The following is a 21,142-nucleotide window of genomic DNA, read 5'->3' as shown; positions in this document are numbered from 1 at the left end:
ATAGAAATATATATAAATACGAATACTTTATCTTATCTGTTTGCACTGCCAATGGGAAAGTGAGGAATATTCATATTAAAGGTTTATACAGCAAATATATAGACAAAATTAAAACAAAGTATTGTTTGAAGTAAGGTTCTCTTTTTCATGTGGGCTAAATATTTTTAGGTGGTTCAATATATTTTATAGGCTAAGGGAAAAAGATCTGTTCATATTTATAGCCCACATTTCATCTCCAGAAAAAAAAGCCTGAAATAGGAACATCAATGTATTTCAGCACTCCCACATTAAAATCCATGATTTCTTGGCTGTACAGTGAATGTACGGAAGGAAGGATTAGTCCGACTGGGCAGAGTGCTGGATTCTGGGCAGTTCCTGTACGGAAGGAGCGGTTTCTCCTCCTGCACGTTCCTGCCGAGGGCGGCCAGATGCCAGCTGGACACACAGTCCCGATTCTTCCCTATGCAGCCTGTGCCTGGGGAGAACTGGGGAAGTCTGTGGCAGTTCCTGCCCAGCCCGAACCGGAGTTATGCTCTATCCCCTTAACTCAACGTGCAGCTCCCACAGCATTCCCTACTGCCTGACTCCCCACAGCCAAACAAACGTACCCAGTGGCACACGTGGCACACTCCCCTTGCTCTAGCCACGCAATGGAAAACACCATTCTGCATCCTGACACAGTCCCAGACACTGCTAGACATTAAACACGTCCATCTGCAGCTTCACACACCTTCTTTGGCTTGGGAAATGGAAGCTGGTTGAAAAATGATGACAAATTCTGCATTTATTTAATTGAATTCCTATATCTGCAATTCTCTGCAGACAAAACCTACTGTTCACCCAATCGTGAAGCACTGCTTCATCTTTAGGAAGTTTAACTAAGTTTTCTTTTACTTACACTCCAGCTCTCCTGTAGTTCACACAGCTGTTTGGAAACTGAATTTTGCACAAATACTTCCAGCTTCAGATTTTTTTCCAGTTATCAGTATTTTGGTACAGTATCTTATAACTGGCCTAGCTGGACCCTAGCCTACTACACCAAAAAAAACCCCGACAAGGTTAAGTTTATCTTGGAAAGGCACTGATATACCCTAAGGAAAATAAGAAAAAGCTGTACTGTTAAATGCAGTTAGCGTTGAGGCTCTGCAAGAAGAAACCCCACACCACATTCCCATCTTCTCTCCAGTAGACTCTTACAGGATATAATTTTTCATTTCCTAACTCTCCTCTTCTTGCGCTGCAGTCCTTTTTCAGGATAGCAGTGGTTCCTATTTCCATACTAGCTGATATCCCTTTACATAGTTTAAAGAAAGAGTAAGTAAAAAAAAAAAAATACACACAGATGCAAAAAAAAACCCCAATTCCTTATTGCATAAGGGGATACTGGCTAAGGTTTTAGACTAGGGTTTAATTTATTCCCGTAGTTTCCCTGCTTGTACTAAAGGATGACAACTACACTTTGCCTCCTGCAGATTGCTTTAACACTGAATCTATGACCTTTGGATAAGAAGATACTACGCAGATGTAAATTACACTCTACCTTTGTGAAAACATTTTCCTTCCCTTTTAAAAATGCTCTAATGCAAACAAGAAGAGTGATCACCAACACACCTTTTGACAGGCCAACTTAACAGACTGGACACTAAATAATGACCCCAAGATCAGTCCCTAGAGAATGCTGATTAATAGTACAAAGCCATTGAGAGTCCACCAGCATTTAACAAATTACCTAAGTGCTACCAGTAACCAACCAGTTGATGAAGAGTGGACAGAGGCCAGGAACAACTGCTGCTACCAGGTGAGAATGTCCCTGGCCCTTTTCCTTGGAAGTCCCTCTTGCCACATGAAATAGTTCAGAGACTGAAACACCTATCAAATAAGGCAGTATTTGGAATTATTCTGCCCTTAGGGGACACAATTTAACAGATACTAAAAAGAAAGAAAACTGTTCCAGACATCATCTAAAACTCTTGGTTTTAAAAAAGAACTACTTTGAGCTGCTTACAATCCCACTCAGAAATCAGATGCAGCACTCTGAAACTGAAAAGGGTACGCATACCATGTCTATCAAAGCAGGATAAACACTGTCTGCTTATTTCTATTAGTGTATTACCAATGTAAAGCTTGGAAAGCTCTTGGATCAGTGCTTCCTTAGTGCAAAAGGTTTTATAAATCTTCAAACCTTAAAATAATAAGAACTACTGAAACAATCTATCAGCTGCAGCAGGAAACCAGTGGTCTCATAATACTATGGTGGCTTAATCTTAAAGGTGATCTAAAAAGGCTTTTTACCTGCCAAAGACTAATTCTGGGTTCTGTCTTTCTTCTGTAACAACTGACAACATGACTACCGAAATCAGATAAGAAATTGCATTCCATAAATGGTTTTAGTTGTTTAGAAGACACACTTAGGCGGTGGAGAGAGGAGCGAGAAAGAAATGTGGCATAAGCAAGGAGGCATAAAACAAAGCTATTAACTATTTCATTCTAAGATACATTTGCTTGTGTTAAGCAAATAAATAAGCCTACCAATTGTGTCACATTTTAAATGGGAGAAAAAAAACCAAACCCAAGAACAAACCCAAAAACTTTTCATTTTTGAATTCACAGAGCACTAAGTTAAAAAGTATTTTGTATTTGTTAGTAGCCTTCCATTCCAATCTGAACTCCTTCTTCAAGATAAACAGAAAGGACTTCTGTTTGTTTTGACACAGAGAACACATTTCACACTCTCAGTTTTTAACCCCTTCCTTCTGTGATATGACTTTTCCCAATAACTTTACAGCTCCTGAGAGCTTTCCAGATTCCCAGTACTAGCAACGGTTTGCTCTCTTGGTCAGCAATGTACAGCAATACTCAATATTAGCCCACAGTACAGTACACTGTGTTATGGCTAAAAAGGCAATAGTCAATTTTCATAGCTTCTCAGCATAACAGTATTTTAGTGGAGATCTACTACTGTTTGTTTCTTTCAGCTGATTCTTCTTCCTGCTGTTCCTGGTTAAGCAGGATCCTGTATGCAGTGCTGTTAAAATGGTGTTCTATTAATTTTTCCTGTGTTAGGAATGCGGTTTTCGATGTAAACAGATCCAGTCTGGGCTAAAACTCTTGCCTCATGAAGTATCTTGCCCTCCCATCCTTTCCCTTACAGAAAGAGACAAGGCTTCCCTTCCCTGACCTCCTTCCCTTTTGAGCCCGCATGGCAGGTAAAAAGGTGTGTAATTCTGGAAATAACAGTAACTGTGATACCTGACTATGTTTTGAAAACTCAGATGTAAGCATCTGCTAGAGCACCAGGGTTCTACATGATGACTGCCAAAGACATCTCCCAGATCTGTGATGAAAGTGAGCTACACAATGGCCATCACACTAGTTCACATCTGAAAGGATACTGCCCTAACAGAGGAAATAATGAGGAAAACAGGACAGCAGATAAACCAGAAGATTCTGCCTGAAAGCATTTTGTTAAGTAAGAGGAAATGAAAGCTTCGAATTCAGGATCAGTCAAGGGATTAAAAAAAATAATAATTAAAAGAATAAAAATAAATGAATCTGCGTTTCTGCTGTACTGCACTGAAACACGAGTGACCACATCACTGAGTACCAAAAGTTAAAAAGAAACTAAAGGGGAAGCACTACAACTTACCAGTGGGTCAGAGTCACTCAATCACACACATTTCTAATTTCTGACAACTAGACCCTAAGTTTTTATACTCCGGTAGCAAAGAAAAGCAAAAAACAGAAGCTACAAATCCAGAAGTCTGAATCTGCCATGAAATTAATCTTGAAAATTGAAGTGAGAACTGAAGCCAAGGACAGAACCTTCTCCGCAGCGTGTTTATGCAGGTGTGCCATCTGGTGGAGAGGTTTCACCCTCCCATGTCAAACCGCAATGATGGATTCTTGTTATTTTAAAATACAGACGAAGATTCAGAAGCAGTTTTTCGAGCCATTGAAAAGCCCATGTGAAAGACACTGTATTACAACCAAGGAGGGTGAACAGCAAGGACCTGAACATCTTAATTCAACAGCAACTTCTAAAAAATGCTCTCAATTATATCAGCGATTTATGAGTGATGGGAGCAGCCACAAAACATAGAGATCTGGTACAAGTTATTACCTCCGTCTGAAGACAAATACCCTCCTCTAAAAGTCACCATAATTTTAGAATAAAGGTTTCTGAATCCAACTGTTGAGACACAGCTTCTTGACTGACCTGCTACAGACTTCATGAGCACAAGGAAGGCGAACCATCTGCCTACCATCCCGTTGAACAGCAGACTATAAATGGATGTCTCAGGAAAATTAGGAACAGGGCAAGCATAATCCTCTTTACTAATTTGTTTCTTTGCCCATTTTCACCTTAGGAATCTCTTGGGCTGGATGCAGTTTCCTAGAACTGCAGGTGAACTGTTAGCACCTGTGTGGTTTTGGTCAGTGAGTTCCATACATCTCACTGTGCACTGCATTAAGAACCACTGCCTGTTTTCTTTTGAACCTGTGTTCATGTTCATTCTGTGCTCTCTCATTCTGGTACCTGGAGGGACAGCAAACAATCAACATCCATCTTTTCCATGTCATTTATAACCTCACAGATCTCTGTAGCATATCCTCCCATTATCACATTTTTCTCCAGCATGAGAAGTATTAGTTTACTTAATCCCTGATATGGAGGTTATATTAGAAATCATTACCGATTTCCTTTCCTGCCTTCTCTGAACCTTTAACAATTCTAGCATATCCTTTATGAGACCAAGAACCAGAACTGCACATAGCGTTTAAAAGACATAATGACCCAGGCATAAAGACATCCTTTGTTCTCTTTTTGCTCCTTTCTGAAGAATTTAAAGAATGGATATCCTTGAACTGCTGGAAGTACTGAACTGTATTGTCCTGGAAGTACCTATCACTTCTGCAAGTTCAAAGCCCACGCTTTGTATGCAAAGATACATTTGAGTTATGCCCTCCCTGTCCATTGCATAGCCCTTAATAACACTGGATTTCACCTGCCTGCCATGCTACTGCTGAGTCACTCCCTTCAAAATTATTATTCAGTATCAGCTCTTGCCTCTACTATCCTGAATATCTCTGCATCATCATCAAACTGTGTTACCTCACTGCTTGCCCTCTTCTTCCAAGTAACTTGTGAGTATGCTGAACATCGCATGAATGCAGAAATCAACAGGTAACTCCCCGTTCCACAAGGACAGATCATACACTCCGCTTCTTTTCAGTTTTTTAACTGGTTTCCACTTACACTACAGCTATACAGTCTCTTTCAAAATCGCTAGTGATAGACCTTATCTACAGCTTTTTGGGAATCCAAATATCTGCATCTTTTGCCAAACAGGTCTAATGGAATCAGAATGCAATCAGATAAGCAATTTTCAAACTAGGAAAGAAGAATTTTTCAGTAATAATAGGTCTTGTTTTAATATTACCATGCAACAGTTTTCATCTGTGCCTTATCCTAGACAATAAAACGGCCTGTTCTTTAAAAAACTCAGTGGCAGATTAACACATCTGTGCATTAAAGTATCTGCGCTTTCACCATATGAACCTTTGTTTCTGACTAACTGGAGGCCAAACAAAGATTATCAGTCCCCAAATTCCAGTGCCAAATTTTCACCATCAGTCTTGCAGGTACAAAGCTGACACCTGCTAGTTTCCAGGTAAGAAAAGGAAAAGCACATGGTTTCTTAACTATTGCATCTCACACGGTTAAAGATATACAGTGTCTACAGAAAAAACTGCATTTGTGAGGTCTGACCTTTTGTATTAGGAACTTCGCTGTAATTCGAGACAGGAGTATGCCCTGTATTGAGCAGGAACCTTACCACACCTGCTCCACTGGAAATTTCAGACGCACTTCTGCTACAGACAGGAGAAAAATGGCTATGCCTAAGATCTATAAAGTTAAATGCTTACTTGGCTTTAAATGGGGAATCAGAGACAGCATTTTTTGCTTCCATCAAACTCTCATATTCCTTCGCCCTGGAGGAAAAAACATGCATTATTATTGACTATTGTCTAAAGAGCACAGTATTTGTACCAGAGAGATAATTCTAACCTTTGGGGTTTTCTAATTTCATACTAACACACAGCATTTCTGTCAATTCTGCCCTGTCGTAATCCATACCGATGCTTAACTATTGGCCATTAATGATTTATGGCTAATACTATTATTTCAGAATAACATCAGTACACAAATGCTGCATTTAAGTTGACTTCCCAAATGGCAGAAAATGCTACAAGTGATATAAACAACTGAAGTAAGCTACTGCTGATTATAAAATTACCACATTTAGATATTCAGTTCAGAACAGAAATTATGCATCACAGATATTATAATTACTATATAAATCATTCGTTATATTTACAGGTACAGGAGCATTTTTAATGTAACTAATGATTGTACTGTAACATAAAGAACCTTGCTAGGCATACAGCACAATACCTCCAGGAATGACTGTTTTACTGCTGGAAACAGAAACACAGAACAATTTAGCCCCCTAAAAGTATTATTTACACTGGCCTTATGCCAAAAAGCAGGAAGAGGGAGACAGGCCTTTTATCACTGCCTGGTTTGATTCCAGCCAGCCTGTGCCAACAGGTGAAAATCACGACCAGCTCATCCACCAAACCAGAATTCACAGTGGTAACACCATAACCTTTCTTTAACAACATACACACACAAAGGAAAATGAATCCAGACACTACACTGATGCAGAAACAATCAGTTCTCAGAGACAGAGCCCTGTGATGAAGCAGCATCCAGCAGGCACTAAAAGCATTTAACTGTTTAAAACATTTGATCCATTAAAATTGCTCTTTCCATTATGATTCTGAAACAAAGACTTCTCAGATGCAAACCCCATCTCTGGGGACTTGGGGAGATCTGCTGCTCAAGCCTCTTGAGGTTGTGTTCTCAGATGAACAAGGGACAACATCCTTCACGGCTTGGAATATTCTACACAAAAGCCTGTACATACACCTGAAGAACACCGAACTGGCACACTGGGCTACATCAGTGATAAGGCTCAGGATCCCTGTGTCTCTAAGACCAAGAGCACCAGTAACAAGTTCAAGAGCAAAGTGCCAAACCCCTTCAGGACACAAGTAGAAGATAAGGCTGCCCCAAGGAAACTTTCATGCATAAAAATGGTGTCTGCTATTAATGATCAAGGTATTTTGCATATTAACTGCTGTCAGCTGACATTCTTGTCAGCTCTACCAATGTCCAATTTGTTTCTTCAAAAATAAGATTCTGACAATGGCTTCCAGTGGAAAACATGTTCATTGCTGCGCTGCAAAGAAAACAGTTTAATGACTTAAATCCTACTGTTTCTCTCAGATACACATACTAAATGATTCTTTGTATTTTCTGTTCACCCAAGTGGATCAAGTTATCCAAAGCTATTCACATTTCCCTTTGGCTTGCTTAACCTATACAACTTATGCTACATGCAAATATTGTTACATTACCACTAGCTCTGATTTGTGGATCATTAATAAAGCTATTAATCACAACTGAATTTAGTATTAAACATGAAGGTGAGATTTATTAACCTTGTGCCTTCTTTCCTGCCTTTTAGCCAGAAACAACACATTTCAGCTTTAAGTTTTGTACAGACAAGTCAGTCAAACATGAATAATCACCTAAAATATCTGTTATTAAATGAACATGACTGGAGTGCTATAAATTCATTGCACAGCACATCTCAAGTGTATACACTTCCTAGCTGGTAACTACCCCTCTATTGCTTGAGGTAAGCTTTCATCAAGCCTCCTTTTGCCACATGGGCACCAAAGTATTCTTCTGCTAGCAGCACATCCAGGTTAGCCCAAGATAATTTACTTAGCTATATATCAGTCATTACTATAGCACCAGTGTAATGGCTAAGGGTTATAAATATAATTAAGAAGACTAACAAAACTTCTCAACGTATCTAATAACCCATTGATCACAATTTGTCCCCTCATTCACCTTTGCCCTTCACTGCTTTGATACTGTAATAGTGATTTAAGATCTAGAAACTCAGGAGTGCAACAGGAACCTATCTGGATGCAGTTATGCTTTTTTCAAGTTTCACAGCTTCCTAGAAACCAAAATGAATGTATCATTTCAGGGCTCGAGGTATAAGGGAGTTTGTTATAACTATTGCTTTTTCTAGAGAAGAGGAATAGTTGTAAGCATGTACTAAACCATGGTTTGCAGATAATATGTTAACACCTGGGAAACTCTGTGACTAATCAACATCAAATACTCTTCACCTTCAAATCATCCCAAATAAAGTACTGTAACCATATATTCCACCTAAGTTCTGAATGGATTTTGAGCAGTAAACTCCCCACCATCTGGTGGTAGTACTGTCTAAGTTGCTGGGCAGAAACACAGTAGATATTACTTAAATTACTTTATTTAGTATTTCATATTGTAACTCTGAGGTTATTGCTTTAATTGCTTTAGCCACACAACTTAAGATAATCCCCTTTCATTTTCTGAACATGAAAACCAAGCTTACCTGCAGGATCCAGGCACGGGGCTATTACTGTTACTCAAGTGTCAATTTTAGTAACTGTAGAAGACTGGCAAGACTTGCACGGCTAAAATTAATTTGCAAAATGGATTCCACCAACCCCCCATCCATTTTTTGTTTGCAATTCCATGGGAGAACCTTTGCTTCATACTGCTACTGCACACTTCTATTAGTAAGTCTTTAGTGTTAACATTAGAAAACTCATGGTGAAATCTGCGATTTAACTCTCAGTTCTCTTCCAGGACAGTAATGCCATTGAAAGTTTAGTCACCCGTTAAAACTAAACCCAAGCTTAATGAACATGAATGTCATGTCTTGCCGATATAAGTCCTCTTAGATTTTGAAACTTTCACTGTATTTTTCAACAGTGTTATCACCTTTGTAAAACGATGCCCCTTTATTGCTGTTTTAATTACAATTCTTGATGACGAATATGCTGACTCACCCAGCAGCCTGACACATAAGAATTCAAAATGTTCTGGAAAGTTTTAACAGTGCCAACAAATTATGATTTGAGCTTCTATTTCTAGGTCTGACAAATCTTTGACCAAATTCAACAGAAGCAGCTCTTGAGAAAGAACTGAAGTTGGCCCCAGTATCTGCATTAAATCAACAGGTAATATGAATAACTCTTATCTCGAGCAATCAGAAACTGGAAGAACATGTTATCCAGTTTTGACACCATGTTCTAATGTGGTACTCAGTGGATTTGGTCATTCAAAGAGGAGAACAATCAGAAACAGTAACACATTGTCAAAGTATTGTGTTTGTTATTAGCACTGTTAGGAGTTAATAAAATATCCCGCTTTTACTGTAGCTCTAAAAATCCATTCAGGTGCTTTTCTCTTATTTGTAACCCTTCTTGTTTAAAAACAAGGCAGAGAACGTAAGTAACAATGATTCTTACCTTCTGAGAAGTATTTTTAGAGATAAGGGCAAAAATAAGTTATAATATTCAGTTGAGTATTAACCTCATCTGTGGACTATTCAGCTATAAAGACCAACACTGCCAGTTCATAATATAATGATGTCCTGCATATCATAACTGATTTGCAGATGTCACTTTTTAGACTAATAACAAATTGCAGGTCTGACAACTCACTTTCCATTTTGAGATATTTTTAACTTTCTTTTTGTTGTGACAGGCAACAAAAAATGATTAAATTTAGTCCTGGGATTTGACACTACAGCAGGCTGCCTTCTATTTGTTGATTACTATTGATTTTCTTTGATACTTCATTTAAAAATCAATAGCTAGAAAGAAAAATAGGCATGGTTTACACAAATTTAAACATGCTATTGTATGCTAGAAGAGGCTACAGTTTTGGCAGGGCACTGGCATTCAATTATGAGAAAAGCTCTTAACAGGTGAAACCAAGGGCTCCAGATCGATATTCAGTTTTCTTTCTCAATCAGAGAAAGTGGCCATAAATTAGGCTCATCAGTGTTATTTTCAAGACACTCCCAAAGCAAATAATTTTCCACTTTTTTCAGCTTTCCACTGCACTCATACTAAAGGACAAGAGGTAAAGTTTAGAACAAAATGCAAAGAAAAAATAAACCGAACAGAAATTTGTACTACCTGGAGTTCATCCGTGCCTTTAGCTTCTTGGCTTTCTTTTTAGTCTTTTGTTTCTCCTCTCCATCTTTTAATGGTTCCACAGGAACAGAACTCTCAATCACAATATCCACAATGTACTTTTTTAATGAGAGGTGCTCCTGCAGAAAGAATTGAAATGATATTTCATCCAACTGTATGTGATCTTACAGCATGTGATCTTACAGTATGGATCACCTTCCCAGGAAACAACAGTGGTAAGTATTTAACAAAAGGTTAAGAAAATGATGAAAAACTTTAAAGTAAATGCAAAATAAATTATTTCACACTGTAGAGAACACATAATGGGTATTCTGGAGAATAATTAGTGAGAGAAAAAGAATACTGTCCCTTATGTACAAGAAACTACTACCTAACAACTATGAACTCCAAGCTGATGTACTCTCTCTTCTCCAAGCTGCCGTTTACAGCTATATGAAGGCAATGCCCTGCCCTACCAACATAACTCATTACATTAAATGAACTAACCCTGGTTTGCGATTTTAACTCTTCATGTAAATCTAAACCTGTCTTAACTTTTGATTAAAATACACTGGAAGTATTCACTACTTACAATGGCACCATTTAATGATGGGAATATTACTTCTCTCACATTAACCAATTTGTGTTTAGGTAAGATACTGGTAAAATCTCAGTTGTCCACAGAAGAAACACTTCAATTATGAAATAGTTTGGTTTCGACATGATGGCATGCAAGAAAAGGGAAGGGGGTCACAGCACGGGATTGTAAATAAATGCTTTGTTTCAAGCTTTTAAAAAAAAAAAAAAATAAGAATTTCTCTATTTCCTCAGAACTTTCACATTTACAAAGCACCCCAATACAGTTCAAAGTCTACATACTTACCATTTAGAGACAAATAATCAACAAAGCTATTCTCCTAAAGCTGTTCTCAATTTTGATTGACCTACACCATCCATGAACAGACAGGTAAGTGCCTGTAACAATTCCAATGACCAGTGGACTATCCCGAAACTGTATGTGTTGTCCCCCACCCCTCAAACCAACCATGCTGGACACATGATGAACTATAGCAATCACTGCTTTGTAAGATAATTTCTACTTGAAAATGATTATTGCCACGATCAGTTGTGGTTATTCCTTCCTTTTTGGTAAAGGATCCTTACAATTCAAAGTAAAAGGTGCAGTGTTAAAAAATGTACAGACAATGTTTTTCAGAAAACAAACTATAATTTCTCTCACTGATTCAGGGAAATATGATGCCTGCTGAAAACAAAATAAATCTCTGTGAAATTTCCTGGAAAATGACTATTTAGTTTTTGTAAAGCATCGCTGCATGATCCAACCCAGCAACATATATTTGGTCAAAATAGTAACTGAAATTTCTATTTTAAATCATATGAATGCAAAATGAATCCTGAGTATTAGACATAAGAAATGAAGCATAATAACCTAAGCAAACTCTAAATGTAACTCTGACTTCAGCTTTGCTACGCTGCTGGCCCTGTATAACCCCCAGTACAGTCAGTTTTTCCTCAATGTATTGTCCAAGTGATCAAACCATGAGTGTCGCTCTCTCCACATGTAACATAATTCTTAGAGATTTTGTATGCATTACCCCCTCCCTTTTAATATTACCCTTGTAATTTCAGCATGATGTGCTTAAAGGAGAACTTATCTTAAGGTATCTCACAAGGCTATCACCTTTGAGCATGACTCAGTAGTACAAGACTAGCAAATCAGTTCTTGATGAGTTAGTTCTTAACCAATCAGTAGTAGCACAGAACATAAAGCATCCCAGTTCAGGATAAGAAACCCCAGTTCATTTTTGTCTCCTTTGAGATGTATCCCTCAACACCCATTTAAAAATACCTTTTCCCTCTCTTTATGAAAACAGAAACCTGCTCATAAGGCTGAAACTACACAGGGAACTGGTGGGTTTGAGTTTTCCCATGCTAAGAAAAGAAAGGACTTCCTCAGAACGCATTGATACTGCTCCTGCTTTGCTACCAAGCTTCAGTGTACTTAAGCTGTGTGGATGCTCAGTTATTAAACAAAATATATCAATTACTTCAGTGGGATTTCACAGGTACACACTTGCTTTCCAAACTGAACTAGTATACCTTACCACTGTCATTTACCTCATGTCTTATGACCAAGGCGAAGCACTTGTAACATGTAAAACTAACAATGACTATTACTATAGCTCTACATCTTTGTTAAACTGTGAAATTAGTTTTTTTGTTCATCAGATCTTCAAACCATTTCCTACATCCTTCAATGTGACAGCAGAGCAAAATGCAGTTAACACTGCACTTGGAAATGGCCACGGCCTGACAGAAGGGGCAGAACATCTCCATCCAGGCACAGGCAGCCTGCAGTCCTCCTGCTGCACTGCAACAAGCAAACATGGTATCAGACTTTTGCCTGTGAGAAGCGAGACAAAGACTTGTGTGCCCCTGGCCAGCCATTCATAGCTTAGCAGATGACTTGAAGAGAACTACAGGGTTCAACAAGCACACTCATTTATCACGCTGTGAGGGCTGAAAGAGCTCTCCCTGTCAACAGCATGCAGGATGGTTACAAACCACTCTGTTCACATGAACTCAGGCACCTCCATGAACGATGTTTCTCAGAGTTCTCAGCTTTCACGTGTGGCAGCCTGGATTAATATCAGACTTCATACATGCAGCTCATTAAAGCAAGACTACCTTACTTGTAAAGTAATAACACCTTGTGTCACAAAAACAATCACTTTTTGAAGGTACAGATCAAAGCGTAGGATTATCGCAGTGGGCAGATCGACACCATTCAGGTGTAAAACCAGTATAACTAATAGCTCAGTATCGAATGACAACTGACATCCGAAGAGAGCTGCTGCTAGACTGTGCTTCAGAGCAGGCTAGAAATATTTATTCCCATGTTTTATTAAGCTCCTTCCAGTTACCTGAAAAAACAAAGGTGTTTAAATCCACGGAGTCACACTCAAGTACAGTACGTCCAATTCTTTCAATAATCAAATTCATGACTCGCTTGAGCTGGGCACGAGCTGCACAGGTTATCGTACCATAAAAGTAAATGCCACAAGTGTGTGAAAGTGAGTGAAGGCAGTGCAGTGTGTAGAAAGCAAACTTTTGTCATCTTCTGAATGTTTTGACTTAGGCAATAATGAAACTATTCTATTTCAGGGTTTTTTTCTTTCTAATAAAGGTAATGCAGAATAACCGGTTAATCCAGTCACTTCTTCCTGAAAGCATTTATTTATTATTATTTTGGATAGAAATAGATGTTAAATAGAATAAGAATTTCTGAGACTAATTTAAGCTCTTCATAGAGGAATTCAGGGTTTGCCTCTATGACAATGGAAGGGAGCACTTCTTCACATTGATTCTTTGCTATGTTGAGCACATTCTGACCCCAAAGCTTCAGATATTAGTGAGCCACTGCATCTTTGGACAATTTAGACCATTACAAATGCAAGACATTATTAATAAAGGCTCTTCTAATGAAAGCTTCTGTAATTAAGATCCGTATTCACACCTACCAAAAATGTTCATTGCAGTTTCAGTTTCTACACCACCAATGTCAGTTTTATCTGTGCAATTTCTCTACGGCTTTGTTTTAAAGACTTACGTATACTATAATGGTTTTGCTGATCTTGTCCTAACAGAGTACTTTGTAGCTCAGGATTAAAACAGAACCAGCCACGATGGTCATTAAGTATCAGATTTCTGCCCTCATTTTTCACACTTGGTAACTCATCCTCTAAATTAGACAGCTGAGATCAAGTATGACTATGTCACAAATAAGGTCTCAGCTTTCAGGGAGCTGGCAGAATCCATGCGACAAAGTCTGTCCTGTGCTGGGATGTGCAGCTGCAAAATACGGAAACAGGCACTGCCGTCATCTGTACATATTCCTCTATAAATACTCACATGGTGGTGGCTCAGTGATGCATTAGAGTGGATGCTTTCACCAAACTACCTGTTTCCCAGAGGGAGACTGTCTCCAGCTGAAAAAGCTCATGAAACATAAAAGTAACCTGGTAAATGCATACAATTTGCTATTTAATGGCATTCTATACAGACACATGTTATCTGATAAAGCCATACAGACCTCTAAGCATTTCTGCATAACACTGATGCGATTTTTAAACAACCAAAATAAGTTTCCTGTAAAAGTTTCAATGCTTCATTTCCAAGCAAGGTGAAAAAACCTAACAGTAAATGCACACGTAAAGCTGCAGCCACCACAAAGCAGACGTGACAGAAGTTAGATTATTTACCAAAAATGTCTTTGCTTTTCCTCTCTGCTCCCTCCAAGTGTTCTGACTTTTAGCAACTGAGAATCTTGAGTCTTTCCAAATGCAACGGACGGGTCTTGTCTACAAACTATATGAGAAATCAAGTTGCTAAAATCATTAAAAGCTAAAACTATGAATGTCGCCCATGAAGTCACATTCTCACTGGTCATTGCCTATCCCCACCCAACTGCCTGAAACAGAAACACTCAACAGTTTGTTTCATATCTTGAAGCTCACAATTTTAGATGAGCACTTCTAGAACCAAGAACCAAAACTTGGTTCTAAGCACTTCTTAGAACCAAGTTTTTCTCTATACACTGAATGACACCCCTTTTTCTTACATGACGTGTTTATATTATGAAGATTACAGAATTATTATCCATATTCTCTGAAATAAAAGAAAATTTTCAGACTCCAGAACAAATACATTTACAAAACTTTTCCACGAAAAGTGTAGCAAATACTACAAAATGCTGAAATGCTATACAGGTAAGTACTGTCCCTTTCAGTATGGATGAGGAAAAACACACCAGAAACTGGATTATGAACCTTGGTAATCTATATAAAATATAGCAGCTGAAGAATAAATTTCCTGACACCCTCTTCATACAATACCCATTCACATGACTAGTACCCTTTCTAGCTCTCCCCATTTTGTGTCCTGATCACAGCAACAACATCCACGTGTGATCCTGACAAATGGAATGCAGGCTATGTAAGTATTTCTCGAATCAGAACACAACTGTACAATTCTTTTCCTCCCGGATCTCTTTGACTGTGACACTTTTGGCTCTCTGTATTACATATAAGCTACTACTCATTTCCCTACTCAGCAAACATTTATAGTAACTTTATTAAATTGTGATGGAAAGCATGCCAAACAGAATTCTAAGAAAACTTCCTCATTCTAAAATTAGGAGTGAGCATAACACAAATACTTATTTCCCTTTCCCTTCTTTTGAAAAGCGTTGACTTTTCATGGATTCTGCCTGTGGCAAGATTGCATAGGTAAGACAATACTGCAGCAGAGCATCTGTATTTGCTCAAGCTGGGAAGAAAATCACAGCCTGGCATTTGTTGCTGTAGGGCAGTCTTGACTTAAGATTCTTTGTTCTCTTGTGCTCCTGTTGCTCCTTGCTGGCTCTCACGAAGCACAATATTCCTCCTAATCCATAGTGGTAACAGCCCGGGAAGGAAGACTGAAAATCCTCCGGTCTGCAGCCAGTCAGTCGCTGGCCGGGGTGGCCAGGATCATCACCCAGTATATCAAGTGTTTGCTGTTGCTTTCTAGAAGCTCCAGAAGGTCCTGTGCTACCACAAAGCAGCCCTGGAGTGAAATCCCACTGACAAGCAGCAGGCATGCAGAGGCCTGACCTTTCCAGTGTTCAGTCTGTTTTTTACAGAGCACAACATGGGCTTCATTAGCTGTGTTTCAGTTCTGTATAAACTAGCCAATTTATTTAAGTGGAAAACCTTGCCGGCCACTGGACCCAAAAAAACGGAGCCAAAAATGACCTTCTTGGAATTTGTGAAGTTTATGGGGGTTTTTCTCTATTATTTTTCATTTTCATTCCCCTTCTGTATTTCTGGATTCTGTCCAGAACTGAAGCAGAAGTGCCAGAATACCGTAACACTGGTTATTCTTATTATTTTTGTATACTTTCCAACCTTGAATCCCCACATTTGGAAAGAAAAGGCATTCTTATAAGTTTTCTAACCCAATTCTGCAGACCAGGCAACTTGAAAAATATCTCACTCTAGCTGTTTATCTAAATTTGATCTTCGGAACTTGTTTTTCCTTGCCTTCCTATAATAAACATGAGGAATATTATAAAGAAACACTCCTAGTAGCTTATAGCCCCTAATAATTGCTGTCATTCATTTCCCATTTTAATAAAAAACCCTAATAGCAAACTGAGTATTTTGTTTAACCATAAGGTACATAAGGAATACATTCTAGCAAATCAATAGGTAACTATGCTGCAGCCTACATACATCTTTTGGATTAACATCTTTACCTGTTTCAAACTGAACAATATCCTGTAACTGCAGAAAATGACTAAAAACTGTTTTCAATATTTATTACCAATGTCAGGAATAGCAGTTTGTTACTCGCATATAATCACTTAGGGATGGATTTGCCAAATTCTGAAGACGTTTTTAAGGTTCAATTCTAAATCATGTTACCGCAGGAATATTTGTTCATGATTTTATTACGTTTCAACAAACCTCCTCAGTATTTGATTTTTTTCCCCTCACAGCCGAGGACAATATTTAATATGGAAAACAGATGCTGAAGCCGACTATGAGTTATATCAAATGCAGAATTCACTTTTCAACATTATAACCAGTGACAGCTTGAAAAGCAGACAGTTATTAATGCTTAACCATAAAGAGATTAAGCGTTTGTGACCAAACACTGTTAGAACCCCACAAGTGATGATCCACTCTAAAATACGGAGAGGATTCAAAACACAATCATTAATGCTTAATCATTAAGAGTTCAAATGTTTGTGATCAAATACTGTTATCATACTCCAAGTGACGATCTGCTCCAAACCACACACAAGATCCAGAATAAGAAAGGATTTACTTATTACCATTAACAGAGTTATTATAAGTGCTTAATATGTGAAAAATCAGGTTACAGAAATAAAGAAATGGATATTCAAATATTACTTTAGCAAAATGAAGATTTTAATTATTCACATTTCTATGCTAAAATGCAATTCAGAGGATGAGTGTAGAGCATTAAAAAACTATTCATTATTCATTCAAAACCGAGGACTGACCTTTCACTGTAAAAGTTGTTTTACCTTCACTTCTTTCATTAATTAAGATTCAATTTTTCAAATGAGGGACTAATACTGCTTTTTAGCATGTCCAAACTACATACTATTTTTACTGCTAATACTGATATTTTTACTGCTAATACTGACTGCACTTTTAGTCACCTTGTTTGTCTATAAATTCAATGGTAAGACAGCCTGCCACAAAGATAAATAGCAAACAATATCCTGGGTAGTAAGTCCAGATATTTCTGGAGATTCTCAGTATCATTCCCTTTCCCACTTGTCACTCCAAAATTTGGGAAAGAATGCAAAGGAAAATTGTTTCTTCCAAAAGAATGAGAACTGTGCATACTGGACTTGGTAAGCATCACTCTGCAGATTAGGAGCAAGCTGGAAGGCACTGACATTATCATCTGGCTGCAAGGGCAAGCACAAGGAAGGTGGAAATGAGAGTGCAGTTGGCCCTGCCAGGAGCAGTTTTTCTTACTGGCTATGAATATTCAGGATATCCAAGCCAAAGGGAAGAAGGGTGCAGCTGTTGGCAATGATCTATCACAGTTAAAGACACAGCCAATAAACAATTAATCATGTACCTTTTTGTCATGAAAAACAACACTTTATAATATATTACAGGTAAGAAGCTATTGCTGCACAAAGTGCTAAAAGCGAGAACTGATGTATAGAGTTCTGAGAGACCTTCTGCAAACTGCATCATGGATTAAACTTTACAATTACACGATCATTCATGACAGCTTCTTCTAGGACAAATGTATTCACAGCAGCGTTACAAGGCCAAAGTTCCTGTGCTGAAAGGACCACAGGTATCCAACAGATACTGAACATCTATAAACAAAAACAGACCACAGATGCTTGGACTAATTCTGGTCCATTCCATGTGTAGCAACACACAACCCCTCCCGAAAGATATCCTCCCTTCCTCAGGGGAAAAAAAAAGAAAATTGAGTAAAGCAAAAAGCAAACTCAACTGAAACCTTTACTGGGATGGGGAGTTCTTGTGTGTAGGTGATTTACAGATTGCTTACGCTGAGCAATAGGGAAGAAAAATGGGCTACTGTTGGAAAAGTAATGATCAGACACCAGGAAAAAAAAATGAATTTACAATGAAGTCCATATTCTGTAACTTTGTGGATAAAAGAAACAGGAATATAATTCAAGAGATGACCAAACCATATGCACCACTCCATTACCCAGAAACTACCTGAGTGTTATATGCCACCAGAGCTAAGCCAAGACCATCTCCTTGTACTGTAATGGTCATGACTGTCCAAACGAGACTGGAGTGCAAATAAATACCAGAATAAGACCAACGCATTTTAGGCACACAGAGTTCCTAGCTGCAAAACACCAGACTCACAGAAAAGCCTTAATCCAGATCCTTGAGTAATAAAGCACAAGAGAAAAGCTTTAACTGAATGCTAAGGACTTCCATTATTTTATTCTGAGTGAAACTCAGAATGCAGATGGCTGAAAACACACTTGGACTTCAGGAGAGCAGATCTGGGCCTCTCCAGCGATCTGCTTGGAAGAGTACCATGGGATGACAAAGCCTTGGATGGAAGAGGGGCCCAAGAAAGCTGTTAAGATTCAGGGTTCACCTCCTCCGAGCTCCGGAGTGACGCATCCCAAAAAAAAGGAAGTCAGCCAAAAATGCCAGGAGGCCTGCATGGAGGAACAAGGAACTCCTGGACAAACACAGACCCAAAAAGGAAGCCTACAGAGGATGGGAGCAAGGACAGGTAGCCTGGAAGGAATACAGGGAATTTGCCCAAGCAGCCAGGGATACCTTAAACTCCTCTACTGGATGAAATGAAAAAAAACCTGGTAATCCTTAGTGTTATTATTTTCCATTTGGCTTAATCATGTCTTTCAGACAGGTTTCCAAAGGAGCTCGTAGGATACCATTCTTCATCTAAATAGATAACTTAAAAACACTCTGATTCAGAAAGGAAAACAAAAAGCATTTTTCCCAGTACTGCGGAGGCTGAGGCAATAAAACAATCTTTATACATAATTTTAATGAAAACACTGTGAATTAGAAATAATCATTAAAAAGAAGCCCAGGCATCACCGTATCTCCAGCCAAGAAAGCTCCTTGAAAATACAGAAGAAAGAGAGCAAAGGTCAGACATGGAAACATTCCCACATCTCCTTCCCTCGGTAATTTCCTCTATAAGAAATAATGCAAGCAGCAGACAACTTCCAGAAAACAGCTCCATTTCTTTAACAGTAACAACCCCTTGCCCCTAAAAAGCTTCCAGAAATTCAAACTCACATGAACATCAACTCTGCTTGTGTGTTGTGCTAGCTATAAACCTTCCGCGCAGCAGCACAGCTCTGCTTTCTCAGGCAGTCCCCTCACCACATCCTGGCAAAAGCAGAATCCTGCCAGCGGAGCAGTGCTGCTACCAGGGGAACTCGCCAGCACAGTTATGCACGCTGTAAATCAGACCCTGCTGCAATCTAGGCAGACCTGGGCTAGAAACGGCTTGCACTGCAACGCCGGCCAACTTGACAACCCACAGCAGAGCAGGCTTTAGTCACTTGGCTAGCTGGGCTGTTTGTAAAAGGAATGCGGGTGGGCTCAACCAACTATGTCTTTCTATAAATCCTCAGTTTTAATGCTGCCAGTCTTCAGACAACAACCACCTCTGCTCCATCATGGGATTATATTTTCATTTGATCTAAATATACCTCTAAGAAGTTGTTTTATTTATATCATGACAATAGAATCCGTTTTCTTCCTTGATAAAAAAGAGCACGTTTTTCACATAAGCAAACAAAGGTTCATTAATATTCCTCCATCCTGCTTTGGAATACATCAAATTCTAGCATGCCCCTTATGTAAATTAGCCAAACTCCTGCCATGTTATCTACTTCAAATGGTTTTTAGAAGTACTTTTCACTTACTAGAAACACTAATAGATTGCATGGAACTACATGATTTATACTCTGAAAGTGCCTTTAGACCATTGTATTTAAATGACAGGAGATACAGACATGAAACAGGACAATGGTTCAAAGGAAGCAAGCTACAAGGATTACTGATGTTAGGTGCATTTCTCAAAGCAAACTAGAATAGACATGAGAGGCAAAGAAAAATGGGAACGTAAAGGGGCAGAAACATGAATAAATGATCTAGGAACTACAGGTGGGAGCACAGTCTGCAAGGACAGACTCCTCAGCCTTATGAAATCACTATGTGTTGCCCTAGGGCTTTCAGCAGGCACCTTCTCTGTGACTCCCTTTGTGTCGGAAGCCCTTTGTGTCACACTAGCTTTGATGCAGCAAACTGTTAGTCCCAACTTCCAACATACTATTTGATTCCAGTGAAGCCAATGGCACCAAATTGCATACACTGTTTACATCCTTTGCTGCACACTGAAAGGAGTGTGATTATTAAGAGAGGGGACAGGAAATCAACAGCACAGAAAACAGCAACGTGAAGAGGAAGTAAAAGCTGGACGTTTGATGGAAGAAGACATTTAAGCAGAGAGAGGAAATGTAGACAGAGCATTGTTATTGCACTGAAGATGATGGGAAAGTAAAGCATTACAAGTTTCAGAAATATAATACAGGCAAAACAACTTCCATCCTGAAGCCTGCCCTGCTGGAAGGGTCCTGCCATCTACATGAATGAAGCAAGTAAAAAATGTGAACAGAACCTCATTTGCTTCTACATGATAACCACTGTTTCAGAATCAACTGACTTCTGCTTTAAGAGAAACCTCCATCCTTTTCAGCTGTATGAAGAAAACCCAAACGAAGAAAATCCAAAAAGCTGAGATGAAACAAAACTGTCACCCAACCTCAGACACAACTTCATGCTTTTCCATTTTTACCATCTTCACTCATAATAAAACTATTTTCTATGTGAGCTTCACCAAATACATGGCATCTACAAATTAATTC

General features: G+C 38.7%; 1 protein-coding gene across 1 annotated transcript in view; it reads right to left on the bottom strand.

The window, feature by feature from the left end:
* SCAPER (S-phase cyclin A associated protein in the ER) overlaps positions 1 to 21,142 on the bottom strand; it is a 146,934-nt gene that overhangs the window by 73,531 nt on the left and 52,261 nt on the right. Inside the window, exons 21-22 of the mRNA XM_057424140.1 lie at positions 10,123 to 10,259; positions 5,929 to 5,994 (exon numbers count right to left, since the gene is read on the bottom strand). Coding sequence (XP_057280123.1) covers positions 5,929 to 5,994; positions 10,123 to 10,259 — 203 coding nt within the window. The remainder of the gene's footprint in view (positions 1 to 5,928; positions 5,995 to 10,122; positions 10,260 to 21,142) is intronic.

The sequence above is a fragment of the Pezoporus wallicus genome, unplaced genomic scaffold, assembly GCF_028554395.1.
Source record: "Pezoporus wallicus isolate ANWC-B61680 ecotype Strahan unplaced genomic scaffold, APGP_CSIRO_Pwel_v1 contig_9449, whole genome shotgun sequence".
Taxonomy (NCBI): domain Eukaryota; kingdom Metazoa; phylum Chordata; class Aves; order Psittaciformes; family Psittacidae; genus Pezoporus; species Pezoporus wallicus.
Note: the sequence above shows the minus strand (reverse complement) of the source record. Positions and strands in the feature narration are given on the sequence as shown.